Source organism: Anopheles moucheti, chromosome 2, assembly GCF_943734755.1.
Source record: "Anopheles moucheti chromosome 2, idAnoMoucSN_F20_07, whole genome shotgun sequence".
NCBI classification, from domain to species: domain Eukaryota; kingdom Metazoa; phylum Arthropoda; class Insecta; order Diptera; family Culicidae; genus Anopheles; species Anopheles moucheti.
Genome location: NC_069140.1, coordinates 16,914,625 through 16,931,695, shown reverse-complemented (window position 1 = coordinate 16,931,695; position 17,071 = coordinate 16,914,625). Strand labels below are relative to the sequence as shown.

The window sequence follows — 17,071 nt, the reverse complement described above, 5'->3', positions numbered from 1 at the left end:
TCATCCTTGAAGCACAGACTTCGGGACTTACTATGCCAAGGCGTGCCAATTATTAATCCAATGATTTGATTATGATCAATTTCCATCGCAACGGTAAACAATATAAGCGTGAGACTGGCTGGCGTGTGTAGGTGTGATTCGTACCGTGGATAACACGGGAGTGTAGTGCTACATGACCATTTTGTCGTCTTCTGTGAGGGAAGGTATATCATCGCTTCATGCAGGATGAACTGAACGGGTATGGTTACTTAATTGGATTAAGCCATGAAACTATGTCTAGATACTTTGGGTAGTTTCCAACGATTGCACTGTAGAGATAAATTACACTCTCTGTTGATTCTAGCGTATTTCTTGGAAATTCTTCAACCAGTACTTTACCTATATTGAAAAATTGCTCGAAACAAGAAAAAGGCATTTTTTTTTATGGATGGCACTACGTGTAAGGGTCTTTGTTTCAATAACAGTGTCGCCAATCTTCACACGACAATCACACAAAATCCGTTTCGAGCCGAACACTAGTACACCGGATTGACTATTCGAAAACCACTATTCAGTATCTTCTGTGGAACTACTACTTCAACAGATCTAGCAAGGAGGATTGACTGATTACTCTATCTAAGGTTGATAATTTTGCCAATCAGCCTTTTTAAACTCTTGACAAAAGCTTATATAACACTTCTCACAGAAACTGTCGCTTGGGAATAAGTACACTTACGTTTAATTAACTTTAGTGTTGATTTTTTGTTTTTGAATCATTCATTTCGTAGCAGTACGTAATGTGTTATTTTTTTTACGTATTAATACATAGAGTTTTTCAAAAAAAAAAAAAATAATTTACTCGTATTTTTACGGTCGTGTCCCACTGTGATGTTCTACCTATACTTCTAGCACCGATCGCTAGATGTCGCTCGACGGTTTATTTGACGTTTGTCTTGTTGACTGGGTGCCGTGCTTTCAAAACAACATAAAGAAGAATTTTTGTTGAATTCCGCTAGAAACGCGTGTTTACCATGATTTGGATCAACATTACGATAGCAGAATAAACTCGTGTAGATTCCTGTGAGGTCTAATTAGATTACCATCATCGTACACTTTTCGTTTTGCACAATGTCGAGCAAAGCACTGCAAGGAGTCTTCCGGGTTGTCGTGGAGAATGTGTTGAATCGTTGGACGGCATTGCGGCTCGCTGTAGAACATGGCATGGGTGGTCCCCTAGGACTAAATGTAAGTAGCCTGCTGTGGACCGACCACCACCTCTTTTATTAGCAACACTGTGTGTATCATTCTCCGCAGACCGCAATAGAACTGATCGAATACGTAACATCGTACTGCACTGAAAACAAACATGTGGACGCGATCGATCTACGTGAGGTGCTGGAAGAAATAATGGATCAAGAATTTGAGACCATTTGTGAAGATGATTCCATTCACGGTAAGTGAGTTGGTGGCAACACGATGAACGTCTATTGATTTGTTTCTGTTTCGCTTCACAGAGGTCAGCGGTCTGTTGATAAAACATTTGAAAATGTTAAAGGAAGGCAAGGAGGAAGAAGTTAGAGCAGAAATAGACATGATGGTCCCATGCGAAATGTGGATAATGAGTGGATCGAAAATAAAGTATCAACCAGCGGACGATAGCAGCGATAGTGACGAAGATCAAGAGGATATGGAAGTGGAACCGGCATCGACAGTGGACGTGTCGTCGGAAGTTAGTCCAAGCACGGGTGGCTCCAGCACGAAGTTTATCGAAGAACCCATCGATCCTGGATGGACCCAGGTCCGTGGCCGTCGTCGTCGATAGTGTAGTTGTTTATTGCTATGGAAAAACTGTAAATACACGATGAAAAGAAACGACCAAAATCCGGTTGATTTGTCTGTACTGGGCAGTCCGTGACATCAATTTACACAGGTGTCTGGCAGCACTGTCTCCAACCAGTCAGCTGTCAGTGAGTTGTCAGAAGCGGTTTTGGAATAAAAATTTGCAGCAAAACAAATTAGGTGCGAACGAAATAAGGCTTTGTGGAACATTTCCTTGTTTCGTGCTGCAGGATAAAGCGCGTCCCGTATAAGAAGCATTTAAAGTGCTCAGACCTGCATGAACCAATTCAAGCTCAAGAGGACTTGTTAACGTTGTGTAAAATTTGTGCTCTTTTGCAGAGTCGTGAAGGTATGTAAAACCTGGTGGAACATCGATTGAAAGCGAGCAAACAGTATGGCCTGGCAGAACAATTGGTCAGCAATGCAGCAGCAAGGCATGGGCCCACGATATCCGCCACCGATGGGCAATAGTGCACATTCGAGTACGCTCAGTGCCCCGATGCCGAACTACGGGGCGTCCAATACCGATCAGTACAATCAATGGCAATGGCAGCAGTATGAACAACAATACGCACAATGGTATGCGATGTACGGTGAAAAATACGCACAGCAAACAGGCAATTCGTTGCCACCCGTAGCCTCTCCGATGCCCCAAGCTTTGCCCAATGCCATGGCCAATGCTTATGTCCCACCGGCTCCTCCACCGGCAGCATCATCTTTTGTTTCGTTGGTTGCTCCACCGCCGCCCTCAGAACCTCATCCGGACGAGTTGCATATGAACAGAAGTAAGGAAATGTCTTGTTAAGGGTGGTGTCTTTTATATTTCGTTACACGGATTTCTAAATATTTTCAGTTGGAGAGAAACCACCACTTCCGGAAGAAAAAAATTCCGAAGAGGTCGCCTTCGATGAACAGTTTCGAAAATGGGAACAGGAGTTCGAAACGTGGAAGAAAACCAACATCAACCATCCGGACAAGGTGGCATACAGAGAATACGAGCAGAAGTACGAGGAACAGCGTAAGAAGCTGCTTGACCATCGCGAACAGTTGCGACGGCGGAGGCTTGGTCAGAATGCTGGGACTCAGGCATCTCGTAGCACGCCTCTAGTTGCTTCACCTCAAAAACCTCCTCCACCTCCACCACGAGCATCACAACCGCCACCGCCTCCGTTGCCATCCTCGCAACCCTCGCATCCGCCAGCTCCGGAAGAAACATATAGTTACGGTTCCAACAAAGAAACTGGTTACGTGACGGACGAGAATACTCAGGAAGATAGAGACTCCATGTCGAACAATATGCAAAGTCTGTTTAGTGGTCCTGGTAAGAGCTGCCGTGACGGTGGGATCCCTGGATTGGATTTGATCGATGATACACCTGCGCCGTTGCCCAAAAAAGCAAAACTAGAAGACCCTGTAATCGATTTGTCGAACGACGAGGAAGATGTCAAGCGGAGTGCTCCAAAACCCAACCCGAACAACATGATCAGTTCCTTGTTGAACGATCCCAACGTGAATGCTCTATTGCAGCTGGTCGGTAAAACAATGTCTGGAAACAGCGCAGGTACTAGCGGTGCAACGAATCCTCTAGTAGCGGCTTTGGCACAGCTTACAAATAGCACAAACCTGGCAAATTCAACTCCGGAGCAAAATAATTCTGTAGAAAAGCCATCGAATGAAATGGTCGAAGAAAATGTACGACAGCACTCAAACGTAGCAAGATCGTTTGGTTCCCATCCTAATGGACCGAGTGATCGAGGTCCTCATCCATCGTCAAACATTGCTCCTCATGGCAGGATGGAAAGGGAGGATTGGGTGTTAGGACACAATAACCGGCAAGGTTTCGATCCTCGCATACCACCGCCACTAATAGATGTCGATTTTAGTCGACCACCCCCCATGATACGATCAGCCAATAAGTCGCACCGCGATAGATTTGACAGAAATTCGGAGCCAGCATCTGAGAACGGGCCTTACAACGATGGTAATGCGAGGAACGGCCCGCCGCTAGCGAAGATGCCACGATTCGATTTAAGACCACCGTTAGCAGCGGTCAATCACAAAGAGTACGAGGTGGATCCGGAATTGGGTCGTCCAGTGGCCGTACCTAAACCCGACTGGATGTCCGAGGATGAATATCAGGAAATTTACGATCGATACGAACATGTGCAAGTTTTTGAGGATCGTAAAAGTAAGATGTTGTTGGCGATTGAGGTTTTGCGGCAGAAAAAAATTCGTACAGGAGTGCTCGTGCTGGATGATCTTCCCGTTCGGAACGTGGGAGGATTGCCGAAACCTATGGCACCGATTAAGGAACCGATCAAAAGTGAACCGGTCGATGATTACTTCAAACCTCAGCAGGTGTTTGATTACTCCAACTGTAGCAATTCAAAATCAGTCACTAGTCATCAGTTGCCAGCGGGGCGCGTTATAGATTATGGTCACTGTGGGACTAATCAACAAACCTCGATTAATCACAGATTCAACAACAACAGGCGAAATGAGTTCCATGATATGGACAGAGCTGGTAATCACAGTCGAAGAGGTATGATATTTGTCATTATATGAAGATAACTATGTCTGGGGCGGCCCGGTGGCATGATGGTAGCGGAGCCAGTCTTCACACGAACGGACCGGACCAAAATCCCATCCGGACCAATCCCCCGTAGCAAGGACTGACTATCCTGCTACGTGGTAAAATAAGTCGATACGGCCAGGCCAAAAAAAAGTTAACTATGTCCAGATGCCGTATTAACGTGGTGTTTTATCTGTTTCAGCCAATGAAAACGGATTCGGTATAAATACGCAACGTTTTGACTATAACCATTCGCGTGTGGCGAATACGGCGCCGGTAGTTACCGTACAGCAAAGCAAACAATGGTCACCAACGAATCAACCCGCAACACAAGATCGAACCGTATCGGGATTGGAACGATTGGCCCAGATGCACCTGAATCCTAATCCGGAAGAGAGTAATCCCAACTATCCGAGCAAGTTCCTGCTAATGAACGATAATCGTCCCAATTGCCTTAGCACGAAGCGCGGTAAGCGACCATCGTCCATACGCAAGCAAAAGCTCAAACAGCAGCAGCAGCTAGACGAGCCTCAGCCAGAGCCAGCCAGCCAGAACCAGAGTGAGCCTAGTGCGAATTCGACAACAGATCAACCGCAGGTGGTCTGTAAGCAGGAGCCGGACCTGTTGTTGGAGGACTTGAGCTCGGACGATGATACCTTAACAGATGGTGGATTTGCTTATCAGAGCAATGACGAAAGTGCAAAGCCCATCAAGCAAGAACCGCTAGACGAACGGTCCGAATCGACGGTATCTTCGTTGTCCTCGCAGAATCAAACACCATCACGGATGGTCGATATTGATGATCTTTTGCTGCCTCCGGGACGTTTTCACCGTCCGCCTAGAATATGTCTACTGATCCGCGGTCTGCCGGGTAGTGGAAAATCATACCTGGCGCGGTTAATCAAAAACACCGAGCAACGCTTCGATCAATCGCCAAGAGTGCTAAGTATCGACGATTATTTTCTAGTGGAAAGAGAGGAAGAAGAGAAGGACCCAATGACTGGCAAGGTAACAAAGTTGACCAAATCGGAGTACGAGTACGATGCGGAAATGGAAGACATTTATGTGCAGAATCTGATCAAAGCATTCAAGCGTACCATATCGGAGCGATTGTTTAACTTTGTCATTGTCGACTGTTGCAACCATATGCTAGAAACTTATAATGAATTTCATAACTACGCCAGGAGCAATGGGTTTAAGGTAAAGGATGATGAAGATGACCGGTTGTAGAGAGATGCAGGATAATAATTTTTATTCGTACTAACTATACTTTCGCAGGTGTACACCTGTACGATGCAAACCGATGTTGAAGATTGTGCCCGGCAAAACGTTCATAATCGCACTGAGCAGGAGATTCAGATATATGCTGACAATTGGGCCATGGCTCCAGATGAGCACGTGCAAATCAATTTCAGCTCTCTGTTTAAGCCGGAACTGCCGGGAGATACGGATACGACAGTGGCCGATATGGACCTTGCCGCGGTCGACGAGGAGCACCCGGACGCAGAGGAGAATAGGGGCCAGGAGGAACATGTAGGGAATAGTGACCTCGAGTCATCGTTACGTTGCGAATGATTTTACTTCCCATTCGTGTGGTTATGTAGTTGACGTTAATGTTTCACCTTTTTCTCAGGTACTTTCGCAGACTAATCCATCACAGGACGACAGTAACGACAGTTCTCCGGAGGGTACGGCTGAGGTGAGATATTGAGTATTAAGCAAAACGAATGTTGTCTCCAAACAGATTCGTTGGATATTTTGTAAAGTATAGTTTGCTAGCTACATATGCTATATAGCAAAATATGAACAGATGTTTTACCCACCCCAGTGTCTAGTATTTCCAATTCCCCAACTATTTTATTTATCGTAATTCATCATTGATGCGTATGAGACACATCGTTGAATGAAACATCCGACGATTGATGCAGCGTATAGCATCGTAATGATACGGTTTTTTTCTTAACGATTGTTATTGATAAATATAATGCGTGCATATAGTGTGCCATATTCGCGAGTAAATGGGACCACGACACCAGCGAGCAGAATTTAGGTTGGTATTACTTGTTTCTTTCAACCGTACTTAATAATTCTCTTAAATCTCTTGACGTATACCGCAAACAATCTTATTTCACCATCAGAATATTTGGCAAACAGTAATCCTAAGATTTGTGCACCAATGTCTAATTTAAGTCGCGTTTGTGTGTTGTTTTTTCGTCATCTTTCTTCACAGCAAGGCTCGATGGTATCAGTAAACCCCTGAAACGGCCCCCTACACTTGAGGACTATTTGCAGCTGGATGATTTCAACAGCGAGGAGCACGAGAATGCAAATCAGCAGGACGCTCCCAGCAGCTCGGGCGGGAAGAAAAAGCGTGTGCGTTGGGCTGATGTCGAGGAGCGCAAAGCGCAGGAAAAGATGCGCCAGCTAGGGTTTGTCGTCGGTGTTACGGATTGGAAGCGTATGATGGACCCGTCCGAGGGTAGCAGTGCGCTCACGCAAACGAAGTACATTGCCAGAGTGAAGAGACAGCAGTAAGGAAACCGAACTCCCGAATGAATGCAAGTAAAGGACGATATCAACAGTCATTATTCGTACTAATATCGAGCACGCACTATTGCAGGTAGTTGCAATCGATTAGCAGTATGTCAATCACGTGTGAATTGAGTTTTTCTCTCTCTCTATTTCTCAGAACGACTAATCTTCACATCTTTACTCCCATATATCCTGATCTTCTCGTTGTAGGTGATTTCGGTGCCAATCAAGAGAGAAATTGTGAATTACATAACAGCTGCAGCTACAGTGTAATGACCCTGCTGTTGGTCAAATGCCTGCCATGATTGGCTTACTAGAATTATTTTTTCACGTAACTGGATAGTTAGTGCTTAGCTACGGGAATACGGTCCGGATAGGATTTGGTCAAATTCGGTTTGATCCTGTCATTTGAGAGACCGGTGCTTCCCGTACTAAGTTCTGTCTGTAAGAAATGAGACTCACATGTCTATGTTTTGCAAAGCTTTTGCAGTCATGTACGTTACATGGAACGTATAATATAAATACCCCGATCTGAATTCATTCAATACGTATAGCTCAATTGATGTATTTGCGAAATTTCGAATAAACGTAACGAATACGGCAAGTTGGCTATAGGATTTCATGCACTGAAAGTTGCTGAACAAAACTCGAATATCCGAAATTGTGACCCACAAAGGCAGATTAAATCTCAGCCAGTTGGAACTGCACTAACATGATCAGGTAGCTGGTTATGGTGGCGATCATCTGCAAGAGATCCGCAGTATTAGTTAACACATAAGGACGATTCCTTTGAAATTACCACCTACCGAGAACATCAATGTGTAGTCAACATCGTACATGCCACAGTTGTTGATTTTGAAGTCTTGGTGCAACAGCTCTATAGTGAAAGATTCGATCTAAACGAAAGTCGCTCAGCTCAGATTTGCGAATTGCTAGCGTCCATTTAAAGTACTTACGCATCGTTCTACTCGCAGATTAGGAGCTGTTGGCATGAACTCGTTTAGTAGTATACCAGTTTTTTCCGCCTGTGAAGAGACAACGGCAATCAGTTGCAACTCCATTCCTGGTTGTGAAACCACTTCCTTTCAAACACCGGACGAACCTGTTCGGTGATTTCGGAACTGGCCGAAATGATGTAGTAAAACTGGATAGCTTCAAAAGCGGCAAACAGAATAGAGCTCATATACGTCCCCAACGGCACATCAACATCGTTTTTGATATCCTGCACGATGGATGTATACGCGTAGAATATCTGTTGTGTTGTGGTAGTAAACGAAACCAATCAGACTAATCGTACTAGCAGACCGCATCTGATGCATACTTCCGATATAATAATAGTGAAGTGAACAAGCAATAAGCACGACATGGGGAAGCTTAAAACATGAATCCCAGTCCCCACAGTGGCGGTGACGGAATGATGCTGTTGTTTAATAGCGTTTAACGCCTCAAACGTTATTGATTCTGAGGTTTTACGATCGGAATAATGAGATGAACGAATGTGATCCATTTGCAGACAGATATTGCGATTCAGCATGTCGTAGAGATGGGTGCCGATGTTTAGCAGCAATACGATCCCGTTGGTGAAGATCGTACATTGCCAAAGAGCAAAAATGTTAAACAACCAGAATATTTCTGACCTTACATTACCACGAGTAATAAATTGTCCACAAAAGAACGCAAAGAATGCGCACATAATATTGTCGGATAGGACAACTTTGAAGACGATTTTAAGGACGTTTTTCTTCGCTCTCTTGCCATTCCACTGCTGTCCACCGGCATTGAGTGAACGGGAGAGATAGGCAAGGCTGTTGCAAATGCCACAAATCACTGTTCTGGAGTGTAGCAGATACATGTACATGAGCGTGAGTGCCGAATAGTGCAGGATCATCTGCAACCCAACGAGAAAATTGACGAGACTTAGATCCGGATAAGGAATGTCCAACATCAAGTTGGAGTAGACAATCGGATAGAAGCAAATAAGGGCCACGGCAAGGCCGTACGACCAAACAGTGAGCCGTTGGCTAATGCAAAAATGTTCAAACTCTCCAGTCCAGCAAAACGGCAAGAATCCGATCAACCGCGCGGCGTGAAAGTGAACGCGAAGCACAAACAGCGTTAATCTATCGTAGAGCATGGCGAACTCGTAGATCGAAGGTATGTTTGACGACTGGATGTGCTAGAGACGCCGGAATTCGTTATTGTTTGTGGGCTTGGTTTCTGTGCGATTTATTATTAACCGGCGAGTACCGGAACAGCTGCTTACCTCAGAAATAATAATAAAAAATTGATACAACATTGCCAGCGCTAGTGGAAGTTCGTAAAACTGAACGATGTTTTGAATACAGTTGGTGAGCGCATTGTGATGAGCGCGTAGTATACCTAGCTGGCGGTAGATATGATTGAAGGCGATTCGTCTGTCGGGGTTGGCCGTATCGCGAAGTTGCGCCGGGTCACCCGTCATTTGCACCAGACTTTCGATTATGATCTGGACGCGCTCGTTGATGAGACGATAGAGGAAAGCGCCCCAAAGCAAGACCGCCAGAAGAATGTTCGTCGCGCTTACAATTTGCATAACGGCCAACGCATTCAATCCGAACGCTAACATATAGCTCAAACCGAATTTTCGCTGCAGCCAGATAAATATGCCGTACCACGAAAACGATTGCAAACCATCGATGGCAATCGTTTTGAACAACAGCCGACGTCCAACGGTAAACTCCCCGGAGGCGTAAGTATATCGCAGTATAGCTCGGGCGCTTGCGATCAGCTCGTTCAGCACTTGCAGCAGTGTCGATGGATCGAACAACACTTGCAGGTAGAGTACGACCACGAAGATGTAGTTGAGCGTAAACTGGATTATTACGAGGTAGTAGCTTAAGGCTAGCACAGGGAAATCATGATTCTTCAGAATTATGAGATAGACGCACGGATAGATCACTATCAGAACCAATGCTACCATTCGGCTGTACCAAAGCCTTGGGCGGGAACGTACAAAGAAGAACGATTCCGATGAGAATGGTAAAATGCCATACAGCTGGGCGAACCACTTCAGGAGCACGAGAACAGCTTTCGTAATGCGAATGTCGTACGACATTGCGAGGCACACTGACGCTCTCTATCTCCAATACACCGCACTCCATCGGTGGCCGCCGGTAGAAGATCCGTCGTTAATCGTTAATAAATCGGCACGGGTAATCAAGTTAATTAAAATATGCCCTCCAACTAGGTGGCTATTAACGCACCGGAAGAGCTGTCGTACAATTATTGATCGATTCAGTAGCTGACGATCAGTGCAGTCACAAGTCCAAGCATACAGAAAGATAAGTACTGTAGCTTCATGTGGTGTACATCAGGATCTAACATTCCAAACCATGCAGTCAGCTAGTGTGGAATGTGCATAGAAAGTTTATCAACCCTGAAGTTGTCCTGAAGTTATCTTAATAAGTTGTCCGACAGTAGGGGACATATGACTCTCGAATAGTCGGAGGGAGTGCCAAAACGGAGTGCATTCTTGAATATGACTGAGAGGTTCAGAGCTCCACAGTTCCAGACAGCCAGTTATCCCTATTATAGGAAAGGCGTTCGGGCGATTTGTGCAACCGAGATCTTTAAGAAGTATTCCACGTCTAAAGCTTACGGAAAAGAAGATAGATTGAAGATACTGTTTGCTCTATGTTGATATGTATTTTATTTTGCTATTATACCGTACTGATAACTTTTAATAATGCTTCTTTGCAATACTTCCACCAGCACATATCTTGGACATCCATGGCTAATAGCTGCTCTGTTGGAATTGTATCAACACGATGAGATACATACAAACCGTCGTGGCGAGCTAAAGCGAGAAACGGGAATCTCTGTAGAGGAAAGTCCTAAAACATAGTAAATAAAGTAGAGAAGAATCATGCTCACCGAAAACAAAAACACTACACGCAATACGTACAACCCAGCGACCTTGATTCTGAGATCAGTGCCCAACAAGGCAAAGCTGAACGCCTCGATGCTGCGTTCTGCACGTACGTCTAGTGGAGCGTCAATGAAGAGGTTCAGCGTGATCCCCGGCATTCGAGCCTAACAAGAGAAAATAGTCGTGATCATGTGGAGAATTTAGTTTCATCCCATTTCGGCTTCTAGTGACCTCTTTGGTGACCATCGAGCATCCTAATGTAAGTAGAATACATTGGATAACCTCAAAGCAGGTGTACAGGATCGAGTTGTACAGCCGATGATGGGAGATGAAGTCACTGTCGTTTTGAGCTGTTGTTATATAGATAAAGTAAACCTGAAAGTTCGCAGGATGAGATTGAGGTTCACACGGACACTTACAGTATACACTTACTCGTGAAACAATGACGACGAATTGGTTAAGGTTTGTCAGGACGACAAGGATTTGAAAAATCGAGATCAACCTTTGTATGATCTCGGTAAATTCCTGATGCAGCGCACAGTGCCGATCGATTGTATCGCTAGCGTCACAGCAAATTTGTTGCTGCAGGACCCTTCTTCTGCTCCAGTAGCAACCCTCCGTTTCGAAGCAAAGCATCCGGCGCACAGTCCGATCGAGCTGACTATTTATTTGGGCGTAGGTGTGCGAACTGAAGAGCAGCATTAGCAGAATAATGTTCGTGATTTGTGCACCAATCATAACCACGTAGATGTTGACCGTACGATATCCACTTCGGTACGCGCTTGGGTGATTTATGTCGTAGTTTACCGCAAACAGTGTGCACAGCCCGATATCAACGATCAGTATCTTAGCAACCAGGGTGTACACCATTCGAGGGATGATTGATTGACTGCACCGCAAACTTTGTACGATCGCGAAAAAACGATGGATGTATCTGTGCAGGTTGGCTTCGTTGGTGAGTATCTGGTAGAAACAAACGACGACAGAGCAGTAGCGGATGAAAAACTCTACCAGCACTAGCGATCGGATGAGAATCAAGTCCACATACGTGGTGGATGAACCCGAGGCTCCGGTCAAAATGGAACCGAAGCTGAAACACACTAAAATCGTTGTCGCACAACCGATCGTAAGTGTCCAGCGCCGTTTGAATTTACTACGCTGTACGGTATGGCGGTCGCTAATCCCGAACGGGATTAATCCCATGATCGAATGGAAGTAGTAGAGAAAGGCGAAGCAGTACCGTAACATGGTCTAGCGTCAGATACTACCGTACTCGTCTACTACACCGTCCGGAGTCCTAGCTTTGGTCGAAGCTCATGCTCATCAATTATAACTCATTGTCCCGTTTGCAAGATGTGACATGCTCGCATTAATCAGGAGAAGCTATTAATTAAAGCCACGCGTTTGTATTATTAATTAGCCTTTTTCCTCCCTATCTTTTGTCGCCTTTCGCAATAGCAATAGAGGTAATGGTGTTCGGGTGGCCGGTTTGATGCGTAGCGTGATCGCTGTTGAACATCATTCTTCGAGCAGACACAACCTACAGGATGGCCCCGAAAGGAGTGCTGACTCTTGTGGAAAAGTGTTGCATCTGGTTGCTGATGGTTTGTGGATTGTTGCCCTTCAGTTTGGATGCTTCGACGAATCGATTTGTGGAAAGTGCCGCACACTACTGGGGCAATGTGGCGGGCACAGTGCTGTACGCCGTCGGAGGACCGTACATTTACTGGATGTCAATTACCAAGTTACTTCACCCGGGCAGCCGAGCGAACAACTACATGATGGTGGTACAGTTTGTGTTCATGTACACCGTGGTAATAACGTCGCGCGCAAAAGCTATCGCTAATCGGGGAAAGCTTTGCAAGCTACTAAACGCCCTGCTGGCACTACGCGAGCAGACACTGCAGGGTTCGCCGGGTGTTGCGTTGGCGCCAGCATTGTCTCGCAAGCTGCTCCTGAAGCTGATGGTGTTTGATCTGGGGATGATGATTCTGAGCGCGTCCTTTTTTCGTACGTTTATTGATTTGAACCATTCGTTGATTTACTCGTTTCTTGGATTCTGTAATCTGCTGCAAGTGAGCAGCATGAACGCTACGATTAATTTCCTTCTGTTTGTGCTGTATAATGCTGTGAATGTTTACAAGATCATTAACGCACGTTGTAGCGAGCTGGTGTATGGGTCGAAAACTTCCCACGAAACCGTACGCCTGTACCTGATGCACACGGAAACATCTGTCGTCGTTCAAAGCATCATAGAGATCGTGACCATACCAATTCTGATGTTGAGCATCTGGTACTTCTTCATCATTGTATTTTCGGTACGTGCTTTTCCGGTTTTTGGAAGTGAACTTTGTAGCGATTAGGGTACAACAAATGTCTTCAATTCGCAGGTTTTCTACACGTACACGGGCATTGTGCAAGATCTTGAACGGGGCTCGATGGATGCTGTACGGAATATCATTAATCCGATCGCATTCTTCATTAGTGAGATTGCTCAAGTTTATTTTCTCGCATCATCTTCGGCCATGTTCACCAGCAGTGCGCGAAAAATCATTTCGTACTTGAGCATGTATACAGGCAGAGTTTCGGACGGTCCAGAGGACCAAGCGGTACACTGAGCGAATAGTCTGCAAAGTAAGCTATGGATCGCCTTGCTAATGAACATGTTGTTCGCTCTATTTCTTCTACAGATAGAACTCGTGACTATCGAGCATTTGAACCGGGACTACACGGTGCAAGTTAAAGGACTCTTTACAATCGACAATACGATGCTGTTCTCCGTAAGTATTTCTAACCAATCCATCAACATTTGCGTAAAATGGTTACAGTAAGGATGCGCATTGACTGTTGCAGATTGTTGCCAGCACTACAAGCTACATGATTATTTTAGTGCAATACTATCTACAGGAGTGAGAGCAGATGGTTCGCAGGGATGAGTGGCGCATCAATATAACTGTCGTTAGACAGGTGAAAATGTAGCGCATTCGATATTTATGTCCATTTACTAATTAGCGATGGTGGGTCATATCTTCCCGTCCGTTTTGCACATGCACACACAATACTCAACAATGCCGGCTCGACGTTGGCTGATCGTTGTGGAAAGCATTGCGCTAATGCTGGTGTTTGGAATATTGCCGTTAAATTTCGATTGTCGAAGCAAACGATTCAAGAATCGGTTGCTAAAATTAATCTTCTGCGTCGTGTTCTTGGTGCTGTTTGCCGTTTTGGGACCGATCGTTTGTGTGGCACTGTACACCAGCAACTTGAGCGCAGAGAATCAAATCACCAAGCTGCTGGGCGCATTTCAGTTTACGTTCATTTACCTCTTTATATTGGTGGTGCAGATCATGTTTATACTGAAGAAAGAAACCCTGTGCGTGCTGTTGAATGAAATGTTCGCTCTCAAACACGAGCTGGAAAGCTGGCAGAGTCGCACGATGTCAGAGTTCAGCACGTATTCGCTGATGTTCGTAAAAATCATACTGCTGGATTTCGCCGTGTCACTGCTATCGCTGTGTAAGTTTGAGGAGCTAGCCGCGAACTCAGTGCTGTTCTACGCCATGATGCACTTCGTAGCGATAATCGAAAATGTCATCCTACTTGGACTGTTGATCTGCGGAACGATGCAAGTAATGATAAATGTAATTGCGAAGCAGTTGGCACACCGCCAGTTGTGGTCGAAGCAGGCGTCGACGAACGGCAGCCCATCATCGCCGGGGTTGGTGCAAATGTACATGCTGCATTGTAGAAATGTGGAAATAGTGAAGAAATTTATGGACACCTTCAACTTCCCAACGCTGCTGCTTACCGGGTGGTATTTTTTTATGATCATTTTCGCGGTAATGCTTGTACAAAACCGGCGAGGGACGATGTCGCATTTGTGTAATTCGAGTTCCCTGCACACGTTTCAGGTCTACTACATATACGTGTACGTGTTTGAAGCGTCCGAACGGGGTATGGAAATGGAAGAGGTTAAAGCATGTTTCGTTCCCTTCGTATACTTCCTGTATCAGTGCGTACAGCTGTACCTACTGATGCTGGTGCCGACGGTGTACACCGATCAGGCTAAAAAAATGATGCGACTACTAAATCTGGTCTGCGCCAACCAGCATCGCCACCAAGCTGGGCAGGATCGTTTGGTAAGGACTATGTCGGCAGTGCATTTCGTGTGCGCTTCGGCTAACGTAAAGGGTTACTTCCGCCTCTTCCAGATCGAGCTGCTCATGGTGGACTGTTTGCAGCGTAATTATTCGATCAGCAACTACGGCATGTACGCCATCAATCGGGCCCTTTTGTTTGGAGTAGGAACAGTCTCACGAACCCACTAATGGCTGGCTAATGTGTCGTTATCGTTACAGATGATAGCAACGATTACCAGCTACATGATCATACTCATACAGTTCCACATTCAGGAATACAAATAACGCAACGGTGGAATGTGCTCTTCCGCAACTTCAAGCGGAAGCAATCGACATTAAATGTCTACGCGTAGTCTGTCGCAGATGCGTTGTGTAAATTGATTAATGATAGAAATGAATAACTAAATAAATAAACAACAGAAGGACGTGTGAAGGGGCGGCCTCATAATCGACCCGAAGGAGACTCACTTGAACACAACGTTACAATGAACGTCAGCAAGTGGTCCGAACTTTCGGAACGGTTTCTGTGGTGCTTTCTACTGGCATGCGGCACATTCGCGTTGCAGTACGATCCCGGTTCTCCCGGGTCATTTTCAAAAAGTCGTAAACGCGTGTTGTTCTGTGTAGTGATGACCCTTGCCATTGCTGTTGGTACGCCTGGTGTGATGGTTTTGATATACCTCTACGGATACACGGGCTCTTTTCTCACGGAATCCGTTTCCGTTGCCGTCCAACTGTGCCTCATCTATCTGCTGATGATCGTGGTGAACGTGAAGATGCTGCTCAATGTTGACATTTTGCGCTGCACGTTGAATGATCTGTTTGCGTTGCGAAACTCCATCCTGCGGAAGTGGCACTGCAGTGGCCCGAGCAGAGAGTACACTCAGCGGCTTATCTTTAAAATAGTGTTTGTCGATGTCGTACTGCTGGTGTACTCGTTGGTGATGTTTTACGTCGCGCTGGACGAAAGTCCCGGGAACGCACAGATAGCGATGGGTGTATGCTTTTTTGTCTTTCGATACATTATTACTGCGTTCGCGAACCTGTATCTGGTGGGATTGATGATCGCTGTTCTCATCCAAGGATCGATCAATTCCCAACTGACCAGCGTTGGCGAGAATGCAGACGAACCGATGGAATCCACACTGCACCGCGTGTATATGTTACATTGCAAAACTGCAGAGCTGGAAAAGCAATTTATGATCATCATGAATCTTCCGGTGTTGCTGCTAAATTGCTGGTTCTTTTTCATGATTGTGCTGTCGGTATGTACGAGGGCAGATCGAGAAAAATTGGGGAATAACAGTTCATTAATTGGAAGGTATTTTGCCCACAGGTATACTACATGTACACCTCAACGATGCTTGAGATAAAGCAGCAAAGCCTTGGCGTAGAGGACATCTTGAAATATTTAAACACGGTGTCCTTTTTCCTGTATCTCTGTCTTCAGCTGTACTGCCTTGTTACGGTACCAGCGCAGTACACCGAACGATCGAAGAAAATGTGTTTAATCCTCAGCACCGTCGACCAGCAATGCCACGGCCCAAGAATGGAAAGATTGGTAGGATGTAAATTCGGTATTTACCGGCCAGCAACAAGTTTACAGCGTTGTTCGTTAACCCATCATTGCAGCTAGAACTAATTATGCTGGATTGTATGCAGCGAAACTACAGCGTTACAAACTTTGGTCTGTATGAGATGAACCGGGCACTGCTGTTTGGGGTAAGCTTTCATCCCAACGAAACGATCGTCGACCATCAGCTGCATTGTTGCATTGACTAATAATTTATTTGTTAGATAATAGCCACTGTGACGAGTTACGTGATCATACTGGTACAATTCCACATGCAAGAATATGGATAAGAACTACAAAGTGGACAACCCTTCAACACCCGCTTGTGCGCGTGTTAGTGTTGTGTGGCAAACACCATCACCCCAAGCGCATGAACGCATAATAATAAAGAGACAAATGTTGCCCGCGACATGGGCGACGCGAATGAAGTCATGCGCGGTTTTGTTTGTTTCGGATGATGATGTCATGATGTCATGCCGGTGAAAAATGGCACTGACAAAACCCGGCACCTTTCACGCCAACAACCAACA

At 45.4% G+C, this 17,071-nt stretch overlaps 5 protein-coding genes and 1 pseudogene across 5 annotated transcripts; 4 read left to right on the top strand and 2 right to left on the bottom strand.

The window, feature by feature from the left end:
• Positions 1–953: 953 nt before the first annotated feature.
• On the top strand, positions 954–1,850 carry LOC128297048 (uncharacterized). Its single transcript, XM_053032602.1, has 3 exons — positions 954–1,224; positions 1,294–1,432; positions 1,494–1,850. The coding sequence occupies exons 1-3, from the start codon at positions 1,108–1,110 to the stop codon at positions 1,799–1,801; spliced, it is 564 nt and encodes a 187-aa protein (XP_052888562.1). The 5' UTR covers positions 954–1,107; the 3' UTR covers positions 1,802–1,850.
• LOC128297047 (uncharacterized) lies at positions 1,843–7,518 on the top strand. The gene is made up of 8 exons (XM_053032601.1): positions 1,843–2,603; positions 2,672–4,342; positions 4,593–5,590; positions 5,669–5,923; positions 6,036–6,089; positions 6,389–6,440; positions 6,621–6,952; positions 7,133–7,518. Exons 1-7 carry the CDS (start codon positions 2,213–2,215, stop codon positions 6,923–6,925), a joined length of 3,726 nt encoding a protein of 1,241 aa, XP_052888561.1. The 5' UTR covers positions 1,843–2,212; the 3' UTR covers positions 6,926–6,952; positions 7,133–7,518.
• An 85-nt stretch (positions 7,519–7,603) lies between these two features.
• LOC128299214 (putative gustatory receptor 28b) lies at positions 7,604–8,456 on the bottom strand. Its single transcript, XM_053035105.1, has 5 exons — positions 8,244–8,456; positions 8,025–8,174; positions 7,879–7,947; positions 7,729–7,818; positions 7,604–7,666 (listed from the first exon to the last, which is right to left on the bottom strand). The coding sequence occupies exons 1-5, from the start codon at positions 8,454–8,456 to the stop codon at positions 7,604–7,606; spliced, it is 585 nt and encodes a 194-aa protein (XP_052891065.1).
• Positions 8,457–10,620: 2,164 nt separating this feature from the next.
• On the bottom strand, positions 10,621–12,077 carry LOC128299203 (uncharacterized). Its single transcript, XM_053035094.1, has 4 exons — positions 11,262–12,077; positions 11,061–11,204; positions 10,848–10,993; positions 10,621–10,777 (listed from the first exon to the last, which is right to left on the bottom strand). Exons 1-4 carry the CDS (start codon positions 12,075–12,077, stop codon positions 10,621–10,623), a joined length of 1,263 nt encoding a protein of 420 aa, XP_052891054.1.
• Positions 12,078–12,376: 299 nt separating this feature from the next.
• LOC128299194 (uncharacterized) lies at positions 12,377–13,623 on the top strand (annotated as a pseudogene).
• A 1,830-nt stretch (positions 13,624–15,453) lies between these two features.
• LOC128298998 (uncharacterized) lies at positions 15,454–16,831 on the top strand. Its single transcript, XM_053034825.1, has 4 exons — positions 15,454–16,233; positions 16,305–16,529; positions 16,601–16,690; positions 16,766–16,831. The coding sequence occupies exons 1-4, from the start codon at positions 15,454–15,456 to the stop codon at positions 16,829–16,831; spliced, it is 1,161 nt and encodes a 386-aa protein (XP_052890785.1).
• The last annotated feature ends 240 nt before the right edge of the window (positions 16,832–17,071 follow it).